The following is a 23,669-nucleotide window of genomic DNA, read 5'->3' as shown; positions in this document are numbered from 1 at the left end:
TTCACTTACTGTATCTCAGTAGTAACTCAATTGAATTTAGATGAGAATTTGTCTTCCAAGATTCTTTGTGTTTTGGGTTGTTTTTTTTAGACAGGGGTTTTGCTCTGTAGCCAGGGCTGCAGTGCAGTGGTATCATCATAGCTCACTACAACCTCAAACACCTGGGCTTGAGGAATCCTCCTACCTCAGCCTCCTGAGTAGCTGGGACCACAGGTACGTACCACCGTGCTCAGCTAATGTTTTCTATTTTTTGTAGAGACAGGGTCTCGCTATGTTGCTCAGGCTTGTCTCCTACTCCTGGCCTCAACCAATCCTCCTGCCTTGGCCTCCCAAAGCTCTGGGATTACAGGCATGAGCCACTGCACCAAGCCAAGATTTTATCTTTGAATCTCACTTCCCTATTTACCTTCAGTCATCACTCTTACTCTTATATTCATCTTGCTCTATACATCTCCTAATGTGTCCCAAAGTCAGAATTCTCTCCTCTCACCCAAATTCTCCTGTTAGTCCTCTGATAATTGTGGTTTACTATCAACAATCTCTTCTATATTTTCAACCTCTTCTCTGAATGGTCTCTTCCCTTTCTTGCCCTAATTAAAACATGTATCTCCCTCAAAGACACTCATTTTCCCTATAATCTTCTCAAGTGAAGGATTTGTCTCTCACATGATACAGTCCATCTGGAGGTGGGGAAGGTGTCTTCTGATTCCCCATTGCCATTTCAAAACCATTTTTATTTCTTAATAAATTTTTAACTTGAGAAAGTAAAATTGTATATATGATAAATGTATAACATGTTTTGAAATACGTATATGGAATCTGGAATGACTAAATCCAGGTAAATAACACATTCATTACATCACATTTATCATTTTTGTGGTGAGAACATTTAAAATATTTTCTCTTAGCAATTTTTAAGAGAATATACTACATTGTTAACTATAGTCACTATGTTGTACAATAAACTTATTCTTCCTGAAAATTTGTGTCCTTTAACCAACATTTCCTCAAACCCTTCCCCCTAGTCTGCTTCTTCTACTTAAAAAACTCCTACCTCCTTTGAAGTTTGTGACTTTAGATCATAACATTACTATCCTTCCTCATCTGTCTATTTGAAATTAATTCTTTATAGATGATCAATGTTGATGACCCACCTAAAACTCTGGTGTCAAGAACTGTGAAAGAGCTGAGATTTCACCCTACTTGTAAGTTAACAAGTTAGTCTGACATAGTTTCATAGATGCTGAACATTAGACTCCTGAATCAGAGACAAAAGACTTTATTACTTATGATCCAGCAGGTGTCATGAATTACTTACTACCCAGCAAGCATCATGAATTACTTATGACCCATTAGGCTTCATGAGCTTCAGATTCTCATCATTTCCACTTGCTTCCCCCAAGTTCCAGAGGAGCAGTGCAAATGCAGGTCCAAGTAGATGCTGCATACACAGTGGGTTTATATCAGAGTTAAGGAGCCTTGAGTTTAAGAAACATCCAATCTTATAGGAGGTCTATCAGCAAACCTGCCCAACCATTGCTCCAGAGGAAGACATTATTATACTAGTGAAGAAACAAATCTTCCCTGTACACCAGAAGAAGATACCATCTTTGTTAAACAAATATCCTTGAAAACATAGTCCAGAACAAAATTTGTCCTGAGACACAATAGATATAAAAGATTCATAAAGAATTATCTCCCAAGATCTGACTATAATCTAGCCTAAGCCAGATTCAATGGCCAGTCTTAAGAGCATGAGTTGCAACACAGTACAGTAGTCTCCCTTTAGTCACAGTTTTGCTTTCCACAGTTTCAGTTACCCAAGGTCAACTGTGGTCCAATAATATTAAATGGAAAATTCCAGAAATAAATAATTCATAAGTTTTAAATTGTATGTTGTTCTGAGTAGCCTGATGAAATCTCGTGCATCCTGCCCTGTCCTAGCCAGGATGTGAATCATCCCTTCGTCCAGTGCTGTTGGTGCAAACATGCTGTATGAACTATCCCACCTGTTAGCCATTGAAAGCTCCTCTTAGATATTCCCCAAGCAACTCAAACACATTTTATTCAAAACTGAACTTACTTATTCACCCATTCCTCTAATATCACCAACTCCTTCTTTCCCTAATTATTTGCTAAATTCTACAAACTCTATTTCATATTTTTTCAAGCCATCCTTTTCCATCTATCCTGCCCTATGTCATACCTTTCATTATTTTTCACCCGGAGTAACTAGTCTTGCAAATTTGACAATTTTTGTTCTGAAATATACTTTTCAAATTGATGAATTATTTACCAAAAGTGAAAATCTGATTTACCTAAATCACTCCTGCTTAACTTTCAACTCCTACGGATTATAGAATCAAGTGCAAGGTACTTAAACAAAATGGAAGACCCTTCATAATCTCTCCAACCTCATTTCCCACCACTTTTTGTCTTAAATTCTATATTGTGATAATATTAAAGTGCTTACAGTTCCTCGTGGTATCTCACTTCCACACTGATCCCTCTAAAAGGAATTCCATTTTCTCTACACTTCCACTCTCACCTCTACTCTTCATTTTGCTAACTCCTTCCTAATTCTGTCTTCCTCATCCCTTCAACTCCCTTTCCCCAAAGCCATTTGTCAGTTTACATGATACGATGGTTAATTTTGTGTGCCAGCGTGGCTGGGCCATTCTGCCCAAGTATTTGGTCAAACATGACTCTGGATGTATCCATGAAGGTTTTTTTGTTTTGTTTTTTATAAAATTAACATTTAAATCAGCAGACTTTGAGTAAAGCACTTTACACTCCGTATCATGGGTTGGTCTCATCCAATCAGTTGAAGGCTTCAACAGAACAAAGAGTGACACCCTCCAACTCCCAACCTTCCCAGCAAGAAGGATTTCTGCCAGTAGAAGAAGGCTTTCAGACTGGAACTGCACTATCGGCATGTCTTGGGGTCCAGCATGATAGCCTTTGGTCAAACTGCAATCCTTTTCTAAAGCTTGCTGACCTCCACCAGAATTTGGACTAACTAAACCTCCACAATTGCATGAGTCAATTCCTTACAATAAATCTCTCTCTCTCTCCCCCCAAATCCTGTTGGTTCTGTTTCTCTGGAAAACCCTAATTAATATACACAATATTTTCATCTATTTGTGTACAAAATTTTTATCCATTATTTTATTTCCAGAATTGATCAGAGAGTGTGTGATAATTGTGGGATATGATATTTATGAACTTGAGCATATTAATGATCTGACATTCTTTTGTTTCCTGTAATGAAAAACAGGTTTATTTTCTTCTCATCTTCATCTGTATTTCTGCAAAAATCCAGCTTATAGGAGGCATGAGGACAACATCTTTAATAATTGCTTGAGAAGAGGAAAGAAAGCTGACTGCTCTCTTTCAATTCATGTAGACAGGCAACTGTTAGAAGGATGGAGAATGAGGGAATGTATATGTGGGTTATGGTGGAGGTAGAGGGGAGTAGTGGAAAACTTTGAAAAGTTTAGGGAAAGATCATTAATAAGTCACTTCAGGTAGGCTGGAGAGATGACTAGGGAGAATTAGACCTAATGTTTGAACTCACTGCATCAAAAAAAGAAGGAAAAAAACAGGTTACTGAAAGGAAAGAAACATGGCGTTTCTTTTTACCCTGGAGACCTTAAGCATTTGGATAATGGGCTTGAAAAAATAAGGGAAAATGTACTGTGAAAAACGTTATAATCACTTTCTCTATAATTACACTACTAAGTATTTGATTTCATTTTCTCAATGTCATAGTCACTATCCTTCCTTATTTTTTATTTCCTAGCCAGGAAAAGCAACATTCCCTCCTTTCTTTTACACATAATTGGATTTAATCCTAAACCTTCACACAAGCCAGTCTTCCTGATCAGAGTGTCTAGTTTGACAAACTATACAATCCCTCTTTTTGTCTCATATATTTTTATGGTAATTTGTGTTCATAAATACCTGATTCAAACAACGAATTAAAGCAAAATATGCATTTCAAAGCTGAATCTCTAACAAACACCTTCAGAGCACTGTCTGTTCATTATAGCATAACCAAAATTTTGTGTATATAATAACCTATTTTCTCTTTTCCTCTATTTTGTTTCTTTTTTCAACCCAGATCAGGATGTACACACATTATTTTGTTCCAATTAATTTACATCCAATCCTTCCATGTCCTTTTTTAGTACCTATTTTACACTCAGTAAAGTATAATTTCCTTTCATTAACTTTAACCACTAACTTGGAAACCTGTCGACACCCATCATATTATGCCTATTCTCTGGGGACATGAAAAAAAATCATTATTGCCCATTACCCAGCACCCAGAAGAGTACCTGGCTGAGTACACAGAATGTGCTCAATAAATCTTTAGCGTCTGTAAGAATCATGAGTAACAGGAGTCAAGATGACATTTATAAAAGAAGCAATTCTGACCTGTGGAACGAGGAAACCACATTTGAATTACTACTACCAGTTATTAGTTATTATCTACCAGTCCTTTCCTGTGTCAGCACGGAGGCAGATGAATGAAGACTTTAATTCTGGAAGGTTCAGAGAATTCACTTATCCAGTGTAAGAATCCTGATTTCTTTCCAACACTAAGTCAAAAAAGTCACCAGCTCCAAGGTTTTTGTCTGAAACGTTCTTTGGCCAGGACCTATGTATCACTTTTGCTCTCTCAGCTGGAGCCCGATCTCTCGCACTTGCCATTCGACTAACGCCTCGGAACACGCCCCTCCCTCCTGTCCCCAGCGCCCTAGTCCCCTTTCTCTCACGCCACACCACACACAGAAACGGAAACCACGATTTCGCCAGGTTCTGTGAAGACTCGACAAAAGTTTGAGGCCACAAGACGGACTTTCCCTCTTCTAACCAGATTCGGTTTCCTCCAGGCACTATTTTGCTCTCTCTCAGGGACGCGCCTGCCGCCTGAGACCGCACAAGCATGGCGCTCTGAGGGGTCAACACCGCGGGCGCGGGCGAACACGGCCTACTTATCCCCTCGCAACTCCTTGGAGGACTTTCCTAATTCTCTCGCTAGCCCAGAGGCCCCGCCTCGCGGGCCTGGCGGCGAGGCACGCGCATGCCCGGTGCGCTCGGTCTCTCCGCAGGGCCCGGCGCGCGGCGCACGCTGGCTCCTTCCCTCTCTCCCGCGCCCCGCCCCGCCCCGCCCCGCCCCGCCCCGGCCGGTCGTTTGGGGGCGCGCGCACCTCGGCGCGTGTGTGAGCCCTGGGCCGGGAGGCTCCCAGCAAGCGGCGATTGGCTGACGCGGTGGCTGCGCATCCGGCCTGAGAAAGTCTGGGCGAGCAAGTCGAGTCGGCTCCCCGGGTGGTGCCGGGCGCTTCTCAGGTAAACGGGTTGGCCGGGAGGTTTGGGCGACCGGAGAATGATTGGAATGAGCGTAGAAAAGCCTTGGAATTTCCGGCCCGGTCTCCTCGGAGGAGTTGGGGCCGTGCGGAAGCTGCACCCGGTGAATGCTGGCCCCGCGCGGCTGGGAGCGATGGGGTTCCCTCGAAGGTCAGCGTTGTGGGGTTCTCTCGTGACAGAGCGCTCTTTCTGGGCACGATTTCGGCATCGTCCGCAGTTTCTTTTACACGAATTCAGCAGCTAAGCATTTATTCAGGGGTGGAGGATTTTGTTATTTTTTTCCCCTTAAGTCTCCGGCAAGTTAGAGGTTTCCAGTCCTGGCTCGCCCTCTGATTGACTCTGCCCTTGAGGATCAACCGCTTTGCACTTCAGTTCTCACACTTCTAAGTGTAGGCAAAGAATGCGGTGCTTCCTAAGGCGCGCTGAGAGACGCTGTAAAAAGACACTGTTACAATTTTTTTCTTTTTTTGGTTCACTATGTCCGTAGGCCCATATTTCTCTAAATAGAAGGTGACACCACACAACGGTATTGAAAGTACTTGTAACCTTCATGGGTGGAGGGATCTGGATAAAGACAAGATAGCCACATTATTAGAAAAACAGCTTTCCAGGAGCACAGGCTTTAGAAAGAGTTCCTTTGAGCATTTTATGCAGGTTGAATCACAGTGGTAGTAGGCAGACATAAGCCAAAACAAAGGGCCAAGCAAAACTAAATTTCTAGGAGGTTTTTTTTCTTCCCCAGATAACTAATATACTATCACAAGTTATTGTCTTTTCAGTTTTTCCTTGGGATCTGGTATGAAACTAACCTAAAATGATTTTGTAATCATTTGTGTATTATGCAATAGTATACCAATAGCATTAATTAAGGCAAAGCTGACTTTTCTATATAAGGTAATAGGAATTAAGACATGCCAATGAGAAGTAATGATGGCAAATTGGAAAAGTGAATGGGAGTTGTACACAATTTTCCTTCAAAGGCATAGAGTTTATAGAAATCTTTTTAGTGTGTTAATATTTAAAGTATAATAGACACATTGAAAAGTATATGAATCATAAGTGCACAGTTTATTAAATTTTCACAAAATATACATACCTACATATCTGGTAACTAGTTCTAGAAAGAACATTATTTGTATTTCAGAAGCCCCGTTTTGTGGCTCCAAAAATAACCATTATCTGAACTTCTAACATTATCAATGAGTTTCATCTATTATTGACTTTATGTACAGTATTTATAACTTCGTGACTCCCTTTTGCTCAATATTGTATTTGTAAGATTTACATGAGTTATGCAGCAGTAGTTTGTTCATTCTCATGCTGTATAAGTACTCCACATAGTTTTTAGCTATTACCAGTAGGGGTGCTATAAGCATTTTTCTTAGTATTTTGATGAATGTATGTATGCATTTCTGTTGTGTACCTTCTAGTGAAATGACTCTTATAGGATATGCAGATGTGTTTTTGTGGTATACACTACTGAAAAGTCTTTCGCATTGATTGTGTCAATTTACACTCCTACTGGTAATATATGAGAATTCTGGTTCCTTTAAATGCTTTCAACATTTCACATTGTCTTTTTCACTTTAGCCTTTCTAGTGGGTATATAATGATATCACATTGGAGTTTTTCCGTATTTCCCTAATGACTAATGATTGCTCTGTAGAATTTCAGTTAACCCAGTACTGTGAGAAGCTAGGACTACCTGTGTTTTAGGTTTTATAGGCTGCAGGCTGTATATGGTCTCTGTAGCATTTCCTTTCTCCCTCCCTCCCTCCCTTCCTCCCTTCCTCTCTGCCTGCCTCCCTTTCTCTCTGCCTGCCTGCCTGCCTTCCTTCCTCTATTTCCTTCTTTCCTCCCTTCCCTCCCTCCCTTCCTTCCTTCCTTCCTTCCTTCCTTCCTTCCTTCCTTCCTTCCTTCCTTCCTTCCTTCCTTCCTTCCTTCCTTTCCTTCCTTTCCTTCCATCTATCTTTTCCTTCCTTCTTTCCTTCCCTCACTTTTTTTCCTTTTCTTTTCTTTTTTTTTGTTAGAGACGGGATCTTGGTCTGTCACTCAGGTTAGAGTATAGTAGTGTAATCATAGCTTACTGCAACCTCAAACACCTGGACTCAGATGATCCTCCCTCCTCAGCCTCCCAAGTGGCTAGGACTACAGGCACGTACCACCATGCTGGGGTAATTTTTTAAAAGAATTTTTGTAGGGACAGGGTCTTACTGTGTTGACCAGGTTGGTCTTGAACTCTTACCCTCAAGTGATCCTCCTGCCTTCCAAAGTGCTGGGATTACAGGTCTGAGTCACTGCCCCTGGCCCCCTCACCCCTTTCCCCTCCCCTCTCCTCCTCTCTCCTTCCTTCTCCTCTCCTCTCTTCACCCCTCCCCATCCCCTCATATAAAAACCATTCTTAGCTCATGGGCTGTTCAAAAACAGTTGTTAAAAAATAATTTAGGCACATTAAAATGTTAAAGAATTTATTTGAGCATTCAGTGGTTTCATGCATTGGGCAGCACCAAACTGCTAAGTGGTTCAGTGCTCCACCAAGGGAGCATGAGGGGACAACTTTTATGAGGTAATTTTGAAAGCATAACAAGGAAAATATTTGATTGGTTTACAGTGGAAAATCTTTAGTTAGAAGTCAGTTGGCAGTTTCTGATTGGTTAAGCTTAAGTTTCATTTTACTGTTTACATTGAGTTGAGTTTTGCTTTGCTTATGTAGGTACTCCAAGGTACTGGAGCCTTAATGGCCTCCCAGTTAGTTATTTTTAACATAGTCCACTGCTGAATTGGGGCTCCAGGTCATAGTTTGCTAACTCTTGCACTATTGATTGGTGAAATGAATAACTGAGATGGGCTATATTGGAGAAGTATAGATCCATAATAGTATTAAGCAGCCTCAAGTCTAATTAGAGACTTGTTTGAGACTTTTTTGAACTGTTTTTATTGCTCCTACTTTCTCCTATCCTTTTAAATCTTAAGAACAAAAGAGAAGTAAGAAGTGAGAAAAGAAAGGAGAGACAGCCCTTTATGATATTGCATAAAAGGCTAGGAAGGGAAAGAATGAATATCCAAATCGTTCTGGACATTTTGAGTAAAAAAGCATTAAAAAATATAATATACTCTTTCCAGTACTTTGAGATGGATATTATCTTTTGAGGTTTTCTATCTTGGGATGGCTTGATTGAAAATTTAACCTACTGATTGAGTATACTCATGACACGGGAGTAATAGTCAATGATTTGGACCAGGAAGCCCAACTATGACACCTGTGCCCAGAATGGAGGTGACTGTCAGGTTCATCTTCTCTTACTCTTGGCCTCCTGCCTTTTACTCAGTACCACCCAAAATATTCCTTGGATACTGTTTCAGCCCACTACACATGTTAACATTTTTAACTAATATTTTCTTATTTTTAAGTAGTTTACAGAAGTGAATTTAGTATATCTTTAGATATGTGCTAATACTAATGAGGGGCTTGAGGGTAATCTTCCTCAGTGTGACCCTTTCTTTGATGTGAATAATTAAGTTTTTTTCAGTCTTACTTGATTGATTTGCAAACAGATTTAAAATAGGCCCCACCTTTTACCACCAATCCATTGCTGTCCTTAAGCTTTTCCTATATAGAATTTCAGGATCCAGTACATTGCATTTATACACAAACACACACACACACACACATTATGACTAATATAAATATTTTCCTGCTTTATATTTCACAAACAAAATTATATACAGATACTCAGCTGGCCTGGGGGTGTGTTTGCAGGGGGCAGCTATAGAGTATTTCTCACTTCTGGAACACAAGTGCAAAGATGCTTGACCAGCTTAGGGGTGTGCTTGCTAGAAGGCAGCCTGCAGGGCTGTTTCTGAGGCCTGGTATGCAGGTGCTTGGCTACTTGGCTGGCCTGGGGAGTGTCTGCCAGGGGTGGCCCATGGGGCTATTTCTCAGGTTTGAAACTCTTGGTTCTCTGACTGGCCTGGGGGCATTCCTACAAGGGGTGGCCTGTGGATTGTTTCTCAGGCTTTTACTGGGGATGCAGGGCCATTGCTGTGGGGTGGGGGGAGGGAAGTATGGGGCTGTTTCTCAGGTCCTGAGTGTTGGTGTGTAGCCACTCTGCTGGCTCAGGGTTTTGTCAGCTGCTCAAAGGCTCAGAGGCCTCTCCTGCTTGGGGGAGGGTGCACAGCATTTAGGCAAGCTCAAGGGCAGTTTCCCTCTAGGTGGGTCTGGCAGACTGTTCCTCTGGCTGGAAGTGTGGTGGGGGTTGGTTTACCTGCTCTGCAGAACCAGAGTCACAGCCAATCCTGGGCCCAGGCTCTGCCCAGCTGGGGTTGTCATTCAGCCACCCATGTGGGCTTGGTGTAATGAAGATGGAACCCCAGTGCTGGAGAAGTGCAGTGGCTATTGGCCCCCAGAGCAGAGTACATTCCAGATGTGACTCTGGTCTAAAGATGGCACTATGCTGCAGCAGCTTGGCTCACAGGAGATGGCCTGGGGGTTGGGCAGGGGTGGGAGGGAGTGGGGAATGCATATCTTGTGCTCCTAATCAAGACAGTGCAGCTGTCTGGATTCGCTGCTTGTCTCTAGACTGGGCTCATGGCTTGCAAGGATTGTGGGATTCTCCTGTTGTAAAGACTGTAGGTTTTTGCAGTGGCAATGAGGGCTGGTGGGGATCTTCTTCTTACCTATTCCCTGAAATGGGAATTCTCTCCTGACTCCAGGCAGATCTGATCTGGGCAGGTGAGATGAGGCTACAGAGTCCAGGTGTCTTCACAGGTGCCTCCTAGACGTCCAATCACCACAGGTGTCTCCACTTCCCTGCTGCACTCTAGTGCTCTCCAGTTGACACTCCAGTTAAATTGTACCTATTTATTTGTTGCTTTGGTCATTTCTTGTGAGAGGGATGAACAGAACATACTCTGAGAACCAAAGACTTTTTATTTTGAAATTTTAGACACTGAAAAGTTGCAAAAATATTCCCAAATTCCTGTATACCCTTCATCCTCCTTCTAGTGCTCACATGATACATAATCATAATACAATGATACAAACCAAAAAATTAATATTGTAATTTAAATATTATAATTTAATTCACTGAATAATTCACTAAATATTGTATAAATTTGAATAAATTGAACAAATTCACTAAATATTACCATTTAGTGAGTAATAATATTTACTAAACTGTAAATTTTATCTGGATATCACTAGTTTTTCCATTAATGTTATGTTTCTGCACTAGGAACCAGTCCAGATCCCACATTGCATTTATTTGTCATATTTTCTGAGTCTTTTCCAATTTGTGACCTCTTTCTATTTTGATATAGCTATGTCAGCCTTCTTTTGGTTAATGTGTATATAGAATTGGATTTGAAAAATCCAGTGGGCCATCTGTGTCTTATAATTGGAGCATTTGGCAGTTAGATCATTTATATTTTTTATTATTCTATTTTTTTTTACTCTTTGTTATTTTGAAAGTTATATATGCACATGGTTTTGGTTTGTTTGCTTTTTAATTTTATTAATATAAAAATGAAGCTGTTATGTTGGTTCATGCCTGTAATCCCAGTACTTTGGGGGCTGAGGTGGGAGGATTGCTTGAGGCTAGGAGTTCAAGACCAGCCTAGCCAACATAGTGAGACCTCCTCCATATCTACAAAAAAATAGAAAAATTAGCCAAATGTGTTGGTACGCACCTGTAGTCCCAGCTACTTGGGAGGTTGAGGTAGGAGATCATTTGTGTCTAGCTATTTGAGGCTGCAGTGAGCTATCTGCACTCCAGCCTCGGCAACAAAGCAAGACCCTGTCTCAAATAAAAAAAGGTTATGCTCTATTATTTTACAGCTTTTCTTTGTTATTTAATAATATCTTATACATCTTTCTATATCAATATATGTTTGCATAATTTTTATAGTATGTATGTACCGTAGTTTGTATAACCAAACCCTAACTGGTAGACATTTGTGCTGTTTCTAATTTTTTAATATTATAAATAGCATTGCAGTTTATATTCTTGTACATATATGTTTGTAACCTTTGCTAGAACATGGATTTCTAGAAATAGAATTGTGGAATCAAACACTTTTAGTTGGTATTGTGGGGCATTCTTATTATGTTTTACTGGTGTAACTTTTTATACAAAATGATAAATGATCATTATAAACTCTTTCAGGCAACATAGAAAAGTAAAGCGATGACAGCAAAACATTATCCCAGAGTCTAACACCTCAGTGAAAACAACCTTTTCTTTTCTTTCTTCCTTTTTTTTTTTGAGACAAAGTCTCACTCTGTTGCCCTGGCTAGAGTGCCGTGGCATCAGCCTAGCTCACAGCAACCTCTTACTCCTGGGCTCAAACATCCTTCTGCCTCAGCCTCCCAAGTAGCTGGGATTACAAGCATGTGCCACCATGCCCGACTAATTTTTTTTCCATATATTTTTAGTTGTCCAGCTAATTTTTTCTATTTTTAGTAGAGATGGGGTCTCACTTTTCCTCAGGCTGGTCTCAAACTCCTGAGCTGAAGGGATCTGCCAGCCTCGGCCTCCCAGGGTGCTAGGATTACAGGCATGAGCCACCACGCCTGGCTGAAAACAACCTTTTCTAAAAACTAGGTTTATGGCATTCTGTTTCTCTTTCTAAGAATGCTCAGTATTTTTTTAAAGCCTACCCACTGACATGTTATGAAATTTGATAACACTAAGAATGAAGAAAATCCAGAAGATTTTTAGAGTGAAAGGAGACAGCCTGCCTAAACAAACAAACAAACAAAAAACACGTCAGCATCAGTCTTTTTGACAGCAGTACTGGTTGCTAGAACATAGTGTTGCAATGATTACAGAGTTTTGAGGAACAAGACTTTTCAATCCCAAAGCCCATGACTAGTCAATAGTCACCTAAGTATAGGGGTAAAATAATAGACTTTTTTAGACATGGCAAGCCTCAGAAATTTCTTGAAGTTATATTCTACCATAATAAAGAAGTGAAAGAAAGATTTGTAATATAGTAAATCTAGCCCAGGAAAACAGTTCAGTGATGTCTTTAGGAGGGACAGCTCTATAGCAGGTCTGGAGAGCAATGGGTCCAGATTAGAAAGAAGCTGCTAAGAAAGAAGGTTTCTAGGAAATAAAGGTGATATCTATCTCTTATTGAGTTAGCACTGGTAGATTGTGTCTTTCAAAGAATTTGTCCTTTTGTCTACGTTATTGAATTTATAGATGTGAAGTTGTAATGTTTCCTTTTTATCTTTTTAATATCTGTGGGATCATTTTGATATCTTTCTCTTTTTGTTGATATTGGTAATTTATGTCTTTATTTTTATCTTGATCAGTCTTGTAAGAAGTTTATCAATTTTCATTGGTCTTTTCAAAGAACCAGCTTTTGTTTTCATTGATTTTCTATGTTGATTTTACATTTTCAATTTCTTTGACTTTTGCTCTTTACCATTTTCTGCTTGCTTTGGGTTTAATTTTCTCTTCTTTTTAAGGCGGAAGCTTACATATTGATGAGAGGCCTTCTTCCTTTTTTAATGTATGCATTTAGTATTACGGGTTTCCCTCTAAGCATTGATCTAGCTACATTCCACAAATTTTAATATGTTGTGTTTCCATTTTTATCTAGTTTAAATATTTTGAAATTTTCCTTTCAACTTTCCCTTTTGAACTATAGGTTATTTAGAATTGTTTGGGGATTTTTCAGATATCTTTCTGTTACTGATTTCTAGTTTATTTCTAGTTATTATAGTAAGTTACCATAATTTTTATGATTTCAGTTCTTATAAATGAGTTCAAATCTGTTTGAAGGACAGAATTTGGTCTCTTTTGGCATATGTGCCATGTGTACTTGAATAGATTGTATATTCCATTGTTGGGTGAAGTTTCCTATAATTGTCAGTTAAGTCAAATTAATGTTTAAGAAAACCAGAGCTGGGTAGTAGTTACAGTGGTAAAACAGATTTTATTCAGGAGTTCTTGCAGTAGGGGAAAAGATACCTTAGTGTAGAACTGGGCTTGAGCATGGACAAGTAGGACTTTATAGCTAAGAAGTAGGGTGGATGTTGTGGGATGGAACATTACTAAGAGGAATCATGAAGGTTAGGGAGGATTCTGGTTAAACCGACTTGATAGGAGTCTTGCTGAAGGTAGGCCAGGGTGATCAGGTATGGAGGATGCGGGTTCTCAATAAACTGATTTAGAAAGATTCTTGCTAAAACTAGATGATACAAAGACAAACACAGAAGCTCAAACGTTGAGGCCTAGTTTAGTAAAGGGTTCAAAGCAGCCTGATTAAAGTTTGGTCAAGGCTTTGTCATTGATGGTATTAAGTCATCTATATCCTTACTGATTTTCTGAGTATTCATTCTAATTACTGAGAGGTGTGGTGAGATGGCCAATTGTAAATATGGATTTGTTGTTCTCCTTTCATCAGTTTTTACCTCAGGTATTTTGATCTGTTGTTAAGTGCTTATGTCTGTTTAGTAAATTGAGCTCTTTAATGTACTTCTTTAGTTTTGGTAATATTCTTTGTTTTACTTTGATATTAATATAGCCACTCCTGCTTTCTTTTGATTAGTATTTGCGTGCTTTTTTCACTGTGCTTTATTAAGTAATATGTATTAAGAAAGCGCAATCTGTGGGATATTTTCATTTTGCTTGCATTCTGTTATTTATTTTAAATAACATTTTTATTTTAGGAAATATTATCTTACTAAGTATGATCTAAGATCCCATAATTTTATGTTAAGGTCTGAGGATATGAGAATTCATCACATAATTAGAAAAAAATTTGCTTTCTTGGATGGAATTTGAATGGTGATTTCTTGGTGATACTATGTGCACTTCAGTGCAGAAATGCTGTTTTGCATTGTCTCCACCATATACATATAACCTAAATAAAATTTAAACATCTAAATTCCTTTTTTTAAGGAACTATTTTGTGAAGTATGGCAGATCACTTATTTAAGCAGCATGCCTTTAAACTAATTAGTACTGTGATACTTTTATTATCTTTTAAATTTAATATAAATTGAAGCTACTTCCTTAATTTATGTCAAACAGCTTATGCCAGCGTGGGAGCTGCAGATATTGTGTGTTATAGCTTATGATATCCCAAAGTAGAACATTTTATTCAGTGGCATGAGCTGGCACAGTGGGCAAGATTATTCTAATTCATTTAGGTAAGTGAACTGCAGCTTAGGAAGTTCATGTACAAAAACGCACTGTTAGAGTTTCTTTACTGATAAGAAACTCTGGGTTTATAATTTTGCTATCTTAATTTCTATTGTCTTTATTTCATACAGGTGATGAATTTTCATCTTGTTTAAGTTAAAATTTATATACATATCTTTAAATGCCTATGTTTTGTCTGTCAATCATTTAGAATTAAAATCTCAGTAAAAATATTTTGTCACATGGTTACTATCTGTTCTAAAAGCTCATATTCTACATGTAAATGTATCTGTCTTAGTCCTTTGTATGTTGCTACAACAAAATATCAGAAGATGGGTAATTTGTAATGAACAGAAGTTGATCTGACTCATGGTTCTGGAGACTGGAAAGTCTAAGAGCATGGCACTGGCATCTGGCAAGGGCCTTCATGCTACATTATCCCATGGCAAAAGGTGAAAGGACAAGAGAATAGGAGGGGGCTGAACAAAGCTACTCTCTGGGTAATGACATTAATCCATTCTTAAGGGTGGAGCCCTCATGGGCTAATCACCTGTTTAACAGTCCCACCTATTAATACCATTATAATGATAATAAACATAAGTTTATTTCTCACTCATACAAAGTTTAGCTTAGAGATCAAAGTTTCTTTTGTCTTGTGATGCCATAATGACAAGGTTCTAGAAATTGTGGTGGGGTGGGGGGAAGAGAGAGCTCAAGTATTTCATAGAACGCCTTTAAGGGCAAATCCTGAAATTGGGTTGTATTACTTCTCCCCACACTGCTTTGGTTGCAACTCAAATGACCCATATGTGAAGATGGCTAGGAAATGCAATTTTCCTGTGCATTGGGAAACATGAACTGATATGGTTATAATGCACACAGTCTTGAGTTTGGAAAAAGAGAGAGAAGAAGAGGAAATGAAGCTTAGATCTCATCTCTTATTATTACCCCAGTAGGATTTTTGCCCTGCCTTGGCATTACCCTGTGGCACTCACAGCTTGGGCTGTTGCTGCTCATTTCATAAATATTGGTGGGGCAGACAAGAACTGTCCTAAGGCAAGATGGGGGATGTAAGAGCCACACATATTTTATTCTTTCAGCATCACCAGCATCTGCCCTTTACCTGAGGAGGCTCTCAGCCTATTTTAAGACAGCTGACATGGATTTCTTGAAGTTTTTAGTTTTTTCCTCAAGTCAATGATTCTTTCTTTTGGAGCTGTTCTAGGTTGGTTTGGGGGAAGAGAATCAGCAACCTATAGTTCATTGTCTTAAGAGGAACTAGAAGACTTCCTAACTTCTGAATAAAGCTTCTTTAGGAAAAAAAATTCAAACCCTGTCTTAACTTAGAAGGAAACAGTTTAAATTCTTGTATTTATAAATAGAGACAGTAAGTAGTTTATTTCTAGGATCTAGGTATGTTGGTAATTTCCATAAACCAATAACTTTGGGTATCTGTCAATGACCCAGAGGATAGCAGAAAACTTTGTGTTAGGTTGTGAAATGTGATTCTTGCTTAGAGAATTTCCTTTTCCCAATTACTGATACTGTCCTTACCCTCTCTCCTCAGGTCAGGTTGAAATAATTTAAAAATCAACTTATCAAAGCAAGTACATCACTTGAAATTTTTTAGTGTGTAATTAGCCTCTCAGGGCACCCAAAAGAAAAAATATTAAAAGCAATTTTGATTTGATAAAATAAGTACCCTTTCCAATAAAGAAAAGTTAAAAGATTGAAAATGTTTTAAGTTTCCAAAATAAGCCAACAATTTCCTAAAACATGTTTATGTTGGGTAAGTCATTTAAACATATATACTCTTCTGCAGGGTATTGTGCAACTTGGGCACTAAAGAAATGAATGAGTGCATTGTTAAATTTATAAGCATTATTAAAATACTAATATATTAAAAACCTATTCATATGAATTAACTTCACAGAATAGTAGTGAACATTATTAGTTAAATCAACAACATAAAGAGAAATGCACTCAAATTATATATTGAGTTTATGTAGAGATGTGGACATAAAACTATTAGGAGGAAAAATCTGTTACCATCACTACTGATTGTATGTATACCCTTTATACTTGTGAATGATTTTAGTGGGATTTTTATTGAGTTACATTTACATGCTTTGTATCATGATTCAAAAATAACTGAGTTTGACTGGAAGCTTGGTTACACCAATGATTAAAATGTTTTTATATTGTTTAAAAAAACATGTAGCAAAAAGACAAATACTACGTGATCTTACTGATATGTGGAATCTAAGATAGTTGAATGCAGAAGTAGAGAGGAGAATGGCACTTACCAGGGGTTGGGGTTAGGGGTGATTGGGGAAATGTTGGTCAAAGGATACAAAATTTGAGTTGGATAGGAAGAATTAAGTTCAAGAGAACTACTGTACAAAATGATGACAGTAGTTAGTGTATTCTTGAAAATTGCTAAGAGAGTTGAAAAGTGTTTTCATCACAAAAAAATAAAAAGTATGTGAGGTAATACATGTGTTAATTAGATTGCTTTAGTCATTACACATGTATATTTCAAAACATGTTATACACAAATATATGCATTTTTATTTGTCAATTAAAATAAAAATGTATTTAAAATAGTTAATTAAAGGAATTTATAATTTAAAATATATAATAGAATTAAAATTTTTCATCATATTTTTAAAATTACAAAATTTTTTTGCTATGTTATTATATGGGAAAGGTCATCAAAGAGTTTAGAGACCCTGCTTGTGCTTTTGTTTATGTCTATCTGTTTGTTATTATGACCATAGAAACTTTGAGGAGAGTTTTACACTGGAATCTGCTTACATGGTATTGCTCTATATCTGTATCTTTGTGTAGTAACTTTTGCATATTTTATCCTCTTCCTTAAAGGAACAGTGTAGATACTAAGTTTTCATTTTAAAAAATCAGCTGCCACTATTCTTTTTCCTATAGTAAAATTTGTTATAATATGTTGAAGAAACCCCAAGTATTCATAAATATCACTTTTACCAAATGTAAAAATTTGCTCAAAAAAGGGCTGGATGTGGTGCCTCAAGCCTGTAATCCCAGTGCTTTGGGAGGCTGAAGCAAGAGTGTGCTTGAGGCCAGGAGTTTGAGGCCAGCCCAGTCAAAATGGCCAGAGACCCCATCTCTACAAAAACTAAAAAATCTCCAAATGTAGTGGTGCACGCCTATCTCAGCTACTCTGGAGGCTGAGGTGGAAGATCGCTTAAACTCAGGATTTTGAGGCTGGAGTGGGCTATGATCATCCCATAGTACTCCAGCCTGGGTGGAGCAAAACCCTGTCTTTTTAAAAAAAAAAAATAAGAAGAAAAGAAATTTTGGTCAGAATTTTGACTAGGAAAAATGTGGGTAATTACATGTTATGATTGAAAAGCTGGCTTTTCTAAAAGTAAGTTTTGTCAGTTTTGCAAAATTAGTAAAAAGGGCCGAAACATAACTTCTGGAGATGTTAGTCTATTTCTCCACTAGATGGTGTTGTATACTAATGATAATGCTCTACTGTATGGCAAGCAAGGGCATGTTACCTGATGAAATAGTAAGGTTAAGCTTAAGTAAATCAATATATTAATACAATTAAATAATTTGCCTATTTGTTGTATAACTGTATGTAGGATATAATATTATCCCTTATGTATAAAAATGTTATTTACCAGTCATCTGTGGGGAATGGAAACAATTGATTTTTTTGGTAGAGCTGATAAGTTCGTATTGGTCTTTCCTTACACTTTTAGTCAGTACTATAATGACCAAAAAATGTAAAATATTTTCAGTATACAGTTGAAGTTATCTTAAATGGCTTCTACTCAACAATTTTCTAGAATAACTGAAGTCTGCATTCCCTTTGGTATAAATATAACTGACCGATGCCTATGCTATGCTTAATACTGAGGTTAGTGGATTGATCTCTTGTAGATACTTCTCCTACCAGTTTAGTTGATTTATATATTTACCACATGTCAGCTGTGTTTGTTTCTAAACTTGTTTATACTGGTCATGTCTTTGATCATAATTATCTAATTAAATTAAATTGAAAAAAGCCAATGGAAATATTATTACAAAAAGCATTCTTCCTCTGAAAACAAAGATGAATGCTTTGGAACACTCATAAATGTCAATTACTAAAAAATAATCACTGTTAATTAGATGTGAGTGAGAAAGCTATGTAAAAAACTTAGAAAGGTTTTGTACTTGCTTATGGGGCAGAGTATAGTTGGAATTCTGCAAGTTCTATACCAAGGGTGCTTTTATTTAACAGTGTGATTATTATTGTACAAGTTTCATGTTTAGATGCTTATCACTGAGAAATAACTCACCAGGAAATTTTATTTGAATGCCAAATGTCCTGGATGAAGGTTATTTTAAAGTTGAAGAATTTACTTTGGTGCTTAGTAGTTTTAAAATTTGTTTCTCTTTTAATATCACTACCTTGCTTTATATGACTGAGACATCTAAAGGGTATTAATAGAATACAAATGAAAGAATCAATAATCTAAGTAAGATATATAAATTTTTCTTGGGGTCCATGGGCACAAAGGTCATCATGCATGCCAGGTGGGAGCAGTGTCCAGGAAGGACCAGGGAGACCATACCATCCTCACCTGGTAGCCTCATCTTTAGCTTTGTCCGACAGAGTAGTTTTCAATGGCTTAGACAGGGGTCCTCAAACTTTTTAAACAGGGGGCCAGTTCACTGTCTCTCAGACCATTGGAGGGCCAGACTTATAGTTTTAAAAAAACTATGAACAAATTCTTATGCACACTGCACATATCTTATTTTGAAGTAAAAATCAAATGGGCAAAAACACCCACATGTGGCCTGCGGGCCGTAGTTTGAGGATGCCTGGCTTAGAACAAGCCCCTAATGATAAGAAGTTGCTGACTCAGCTCTGGCTCTGGGCCTCTCTGTGTGACTTTCACTCAACAAGTGTTGAGTGCTGACCATGCACCAGGCATGATGAGGGCATTGGGCCACAAAGAACCAGGCAGAGATTGGTGGTAGAGCAGACTCTGGACAAACAAACAGGGTTGGTCAGGAAAGTGATGTGGGGGCTTGTTTAAAGATAAGTAGATGAAGAGGTTGTAATAGATCCATCAAAAAATATCACTGATCCCCTATATGTTTTTTATAATCCTTTCCTTTAACCAACTGCCTAAGGGCAGACTTCCTGAAGCCAAGACTCACCATCCCCCGGGTCGTGCCTCAAAGCATGACCCATCCTTAAAAAGCCCATGATCTCTGTTAGAGAGATGGATTTGAGGCAGCTTCTCCTGTTCTGACAAGATGTCTTTTGTATTAAAAAATCCCTTTCTTCTTGGCAGTCCTCATTGTCTCAATAATTGTATTTTGTGCGGTAAGCAATTGCCCCCAAAATCCTCTGTATTCCAGCTATTCATCCACCTCTCCACTAGTCTCTGGAAGCCACCGATCCTTTTACTCTTTCTAATTTTGCCTTTTCCAAAATGTCATATGGTTTTAGCATATAGCCTTGTCAGATTGCCTTTTTTCACTTAGCAATATATATTTCAGGTTCCTCCGTGTCTTTTCATGGCTTGGTGCCGTATTTCTTTTTAGCACTAAATAATATTCCATTATGTGGATGTATCACAATTTGTTTATTTATTCACCTATTGAAGGACATGTTGGTAGCTTCCAAGTTTTAGCAATTATGAATAAAGCTACTATAAACACCTGTGTGCAGCTGTTTGTTTGGATATCAGTTTTCAACTCAATTTGGATAAGTGCAAAGGAGTATGTTTGTGGTTTCTCCAACTTCCTTTTCAGGATTGTTTTAGCAAGCCTGGTTCCTTTCAGCTTTCATTTAAGTTTTAGAATCATTTTGTCTATACAAAATGTCCTGCTTTGATTTTGATTGATGTTGCATTATTGATTACTTTGGGGAAAACTGACATCCTTATTATGATGAGCCTGTCTTCTTGAATATGGTATGCCTCTCCAATTATTTAGATCTTGTTTATTTTATTAGTGTTTTGTTATTTTCAGCATACAGATCCTGTACTAATTTTTTTTAGGTATTATAAATAGTGCTATTTCTTTAACTTCCATATCAAATTGTTCATTGCTTGTGTATAGAGATATGATTGATTTTTGTGTTAGCCCTATATCCTTTGAACTTGTGAAACCCAAATTCTATGAGTTTTTATATTTGTATGTATAGATTGCTTGAGATTTTCTGCATCAATAATCATGTTGTCTAAAAGTATGGACTATATTATTCCTCCCTTTTCAATACAGATACCTTTCTTGTCCTATTGCCTTACTGTGTTTAAGGTTTCCAGTACTCTGATAAATAGCAGAAGTGAGAATGGACATCCTTCCTTTGTTCCCAACCTTGGGAAAATTCCAGTATCTGACCATTAAATGTGATGTTAGCTTTCAAATTTCTATTGATGTCATTTACCACGTTGAGAAAGTTTTTCTTTAGTCTTCAGTTTGCTCTCAGTTTTCATCATTATGGATACTGTATTTTAGTATGTGCTTTTTCTGCTTCTTTTCATTTGGTCATATTTTTTCTTGTTTAGACTGTTACTCTGGTAGATTACACGGATTGATTTTTCACCATTGAACCAGCCTGAAAAGTTTTTATTTCACTATTTTTTAAACATATTTTTTTAAGGTATAAAATTTTAAATTGGCAATTTTTTCTTTCAGTGCTTTAAAGATGTTGCTCCCTTGCATTGTTTTTGGAAGAAATCTGTCATTCTTATCTTTGTTCTTCTGTATGTAATATCGTTTTTTTCCTCTGACTGGTTTTAAGGTTTTATCTAACACTAGTTTTGAATGATTTGATTGTGATGTACCATCATATTTACTTCATATTTTTTGTGCTTGGAGGTTTTTTGAGCTTCCTGGATCTTTGGGCTTATAGTTTACACATGTCTTGGGTGTTGGAAGATAGGCTAAGAGATGTGAGAAGTTTCAGGAGTTTTTCAGGTCTTTGCCTTGAAGGAATCTGTGGACATGCTAGTTCACAGAATAGAAGCTGCTTTCAACAAGGGGGGGCATTGTCAGAGAATGTTTGCAAAGCAACATTTCTTTGCTGCTGGCCATCGCCTTGAGCTTTTTTGCAAAGCAGAAGTTCGGGGCTGGGCGCGGTGGCTCACGCCTGTAATCCTAGCACTCTGGGAGGCTGAGGCGGGTGGACTGCTCAAGGTCTGGAGTTCAAAACCAGCCTAAGCAAGAGGAGACACCGTCTCTACTGCAAATAGAAGGTAATTAATTGGCCAACTAAAAATATATAGAAAAAATAAGCCGGGCATGGTGGCGCATGCCTGTAGTCCCAGCTATTCGGGAGGCTGAGACAGTAGGATTGCTTGAGCCCAGGAGTTTGAGGTTGCTGTGAGCTAGGTTGACGCCACCACACTCATTCTAGCCTGGGCAACAAAGTGAGACTCTGTCTCAAAAAAAAAAAGCAGAAGTTTGGTTTGGGTTGTTGGTGGAGAAGCTGATTAAAATGTCTGCCCAGCAGATAATGTGCAGCTGGAACTATCCTAGACTTCAAGGCTATTCTCGCTTCACTCCTGACTACATGTCTCTGTGTTTAGAAGAATTAGATTAGAGTAGTACACAGACTCAGTGTTCTCATTTTATACATTTTATCTTTAATTTGTATGCTCAGCTAGGTCTGTTTCTAACTTAGGGCTTAATATGCTTATCTTAGAAGAATTGTGCAACATTCTATTCTTGTAGACAGAATTTGGTAAGGTTCTCCTGGAAACCTCAAAAAATGAACTGTACACGTAATTCTCTAACAAAAGACAACTATTTGCTGTACCAATAAATACTAATGTGGGACTTCACTCGGGGTCTCAGCCTATAGGAATGCTGATGACCCCCTGACTCCTCCATCTTTTAAACTGCACTTTGTCTCCATCTCAATCATTTCTCTGTCTATTATATATCATTCTTTATTTCCTATTATTTCCAAATTCCTTGTGACGATCCTGCCTTGGGACCTGTTTGTGTTGGGAGAGTAGCTGACTTCCAGCACTTGGGTACTGTTTCTTTGAATGTATATGTTTTTTCTGTTCTATTTCTGTAAAGGTTGTAATTCTTGTTGATTTTCCCTATAAGGCAGTTAACTTTTTTGGACACAAAATTACAAAACTCTGATTTTCCAGTATTGCTATACTCAGCTGCTATTTGAACTTCATTCTTAATCTTTCACATACTTTTTTTTTTTTTTTTTTGCCTCATTCCCTGGTGTGCCCCTATAGTTTGATGGTTAGCCAAGGATTTGGGTAACATTTATAATAAGATTTGGGGGCTTACAGTTTTTGTGTTTGTCCTAGTTCATTTTGTGCTGCTGCAACAGAATACCTGAGACTGGGTATAATGAACTGCAATTTACGGGCTTATGATTCTCCAGGCTAGGAAGTCCAAGGTCAAAGGGCCCACATCTGGCAAAGGCTGTCCTGCTGTGTCATCTTATGGTGGAAAGTAGAAGGGCAAGAAAAGGTGGGAAAGAGTGCCCCAAATGGGCTGAACTTGTTCTTTTATATGGAACCCACAATAATGGCATTCATCCATTTATGAGGACAAAAATTTCATGACATAAACACCTCCTAAAGGTCCCACCTCCCAACACCTCCACATTGAGGATTAAGGTTTTTTTCAACACATGAACTTTGGGGGGTAAGGACACATTAAAAACATAGCAGTGTTTTCCTTGTTTCTGGATATCTTTCTCATAATTTTCCATTGCTGGTCCCCTATCTTGGGTTCTGTCCTGTGTGGTCTCAGACCTCAGCTTTCTGTTTTACTGTTTCTCCAACTTTCTTTCTTTTCCGTATTAGTAAGTCTTGTTCCTTTGAGCTTTCATTTAAATTTTAGAATAATTTTGTCTATACCTATGAAATGTCCTGCTTTGATTTTGATTTGTATTACATTGTTGATTACTGTGGGGAGAATTTACATCTTTATTTGATGTCAATAAAGATCATAATCTTTATTAACTGGGGAATACACTCAGTTAACAAAGTAGCAAAGTTATAAAACTCATCTGGTTCAATTCTGTCTTTCAAAGGTAGACTGCTTTCTGGTTCTGTCATGTTTTTTTGGTTTTGTGTGTGTTTGGTGAACACTTTGGGTTTTCCCCTGAGCTTG

At 38.0% G+C, this 23,669-nt stretch overlaps 1 protein-coding gene across 7 annotated transcripts in view; it reads left to right on the top strand.

The window, feature by feature from the left end:
• The first annotated feature begins 4,652 nt into the window (after positions 1-4,652).
• Positions 4,653-23,669, top strand: part of MIPOL1 (mirror-image polydactyly 1) — a 305,074-nt gene continuing 286,057 nt past the window's right edge. The window contains exon 1 of one of the 7 annotated variants that reach the window (XM_076004084.1): positions 4,653-5,355. In XM_076004084.1, the coding sequence (XP_075860199.1) occupies positions 5,090-5,355 (266 nt within the window). In that variant the 5' untranslated portion in view covers positions 4,653-5,089. The remainder of the gene's footprint in view (positions 5,356-23,669) is intronic. The other 6 variants (XM_020285781.2, XM_076004085.1, XM_012767045.3 and 3 more) reach the window with 6 other exon arrangements.

The sequence above is a fragment of the Microcebus murinus genome, chromosome 6, assembly GCF_040939455.1.
Source record: "Microcebus murinus isolate Inina chromosome 6, M.murinus_Inina_mat1.0, whole genome shotgun sequence".
In the NCBI taxonomy this organism is placed as follows: Eukaryota; Metazoa; Chordata; class Mammalia; order Primates; family Cheirogaleidae; genus Microcebus; species Microcebus murinus.
This window is presented reverse-complemented; position numbering and strand designations above follow the sequence as displayed.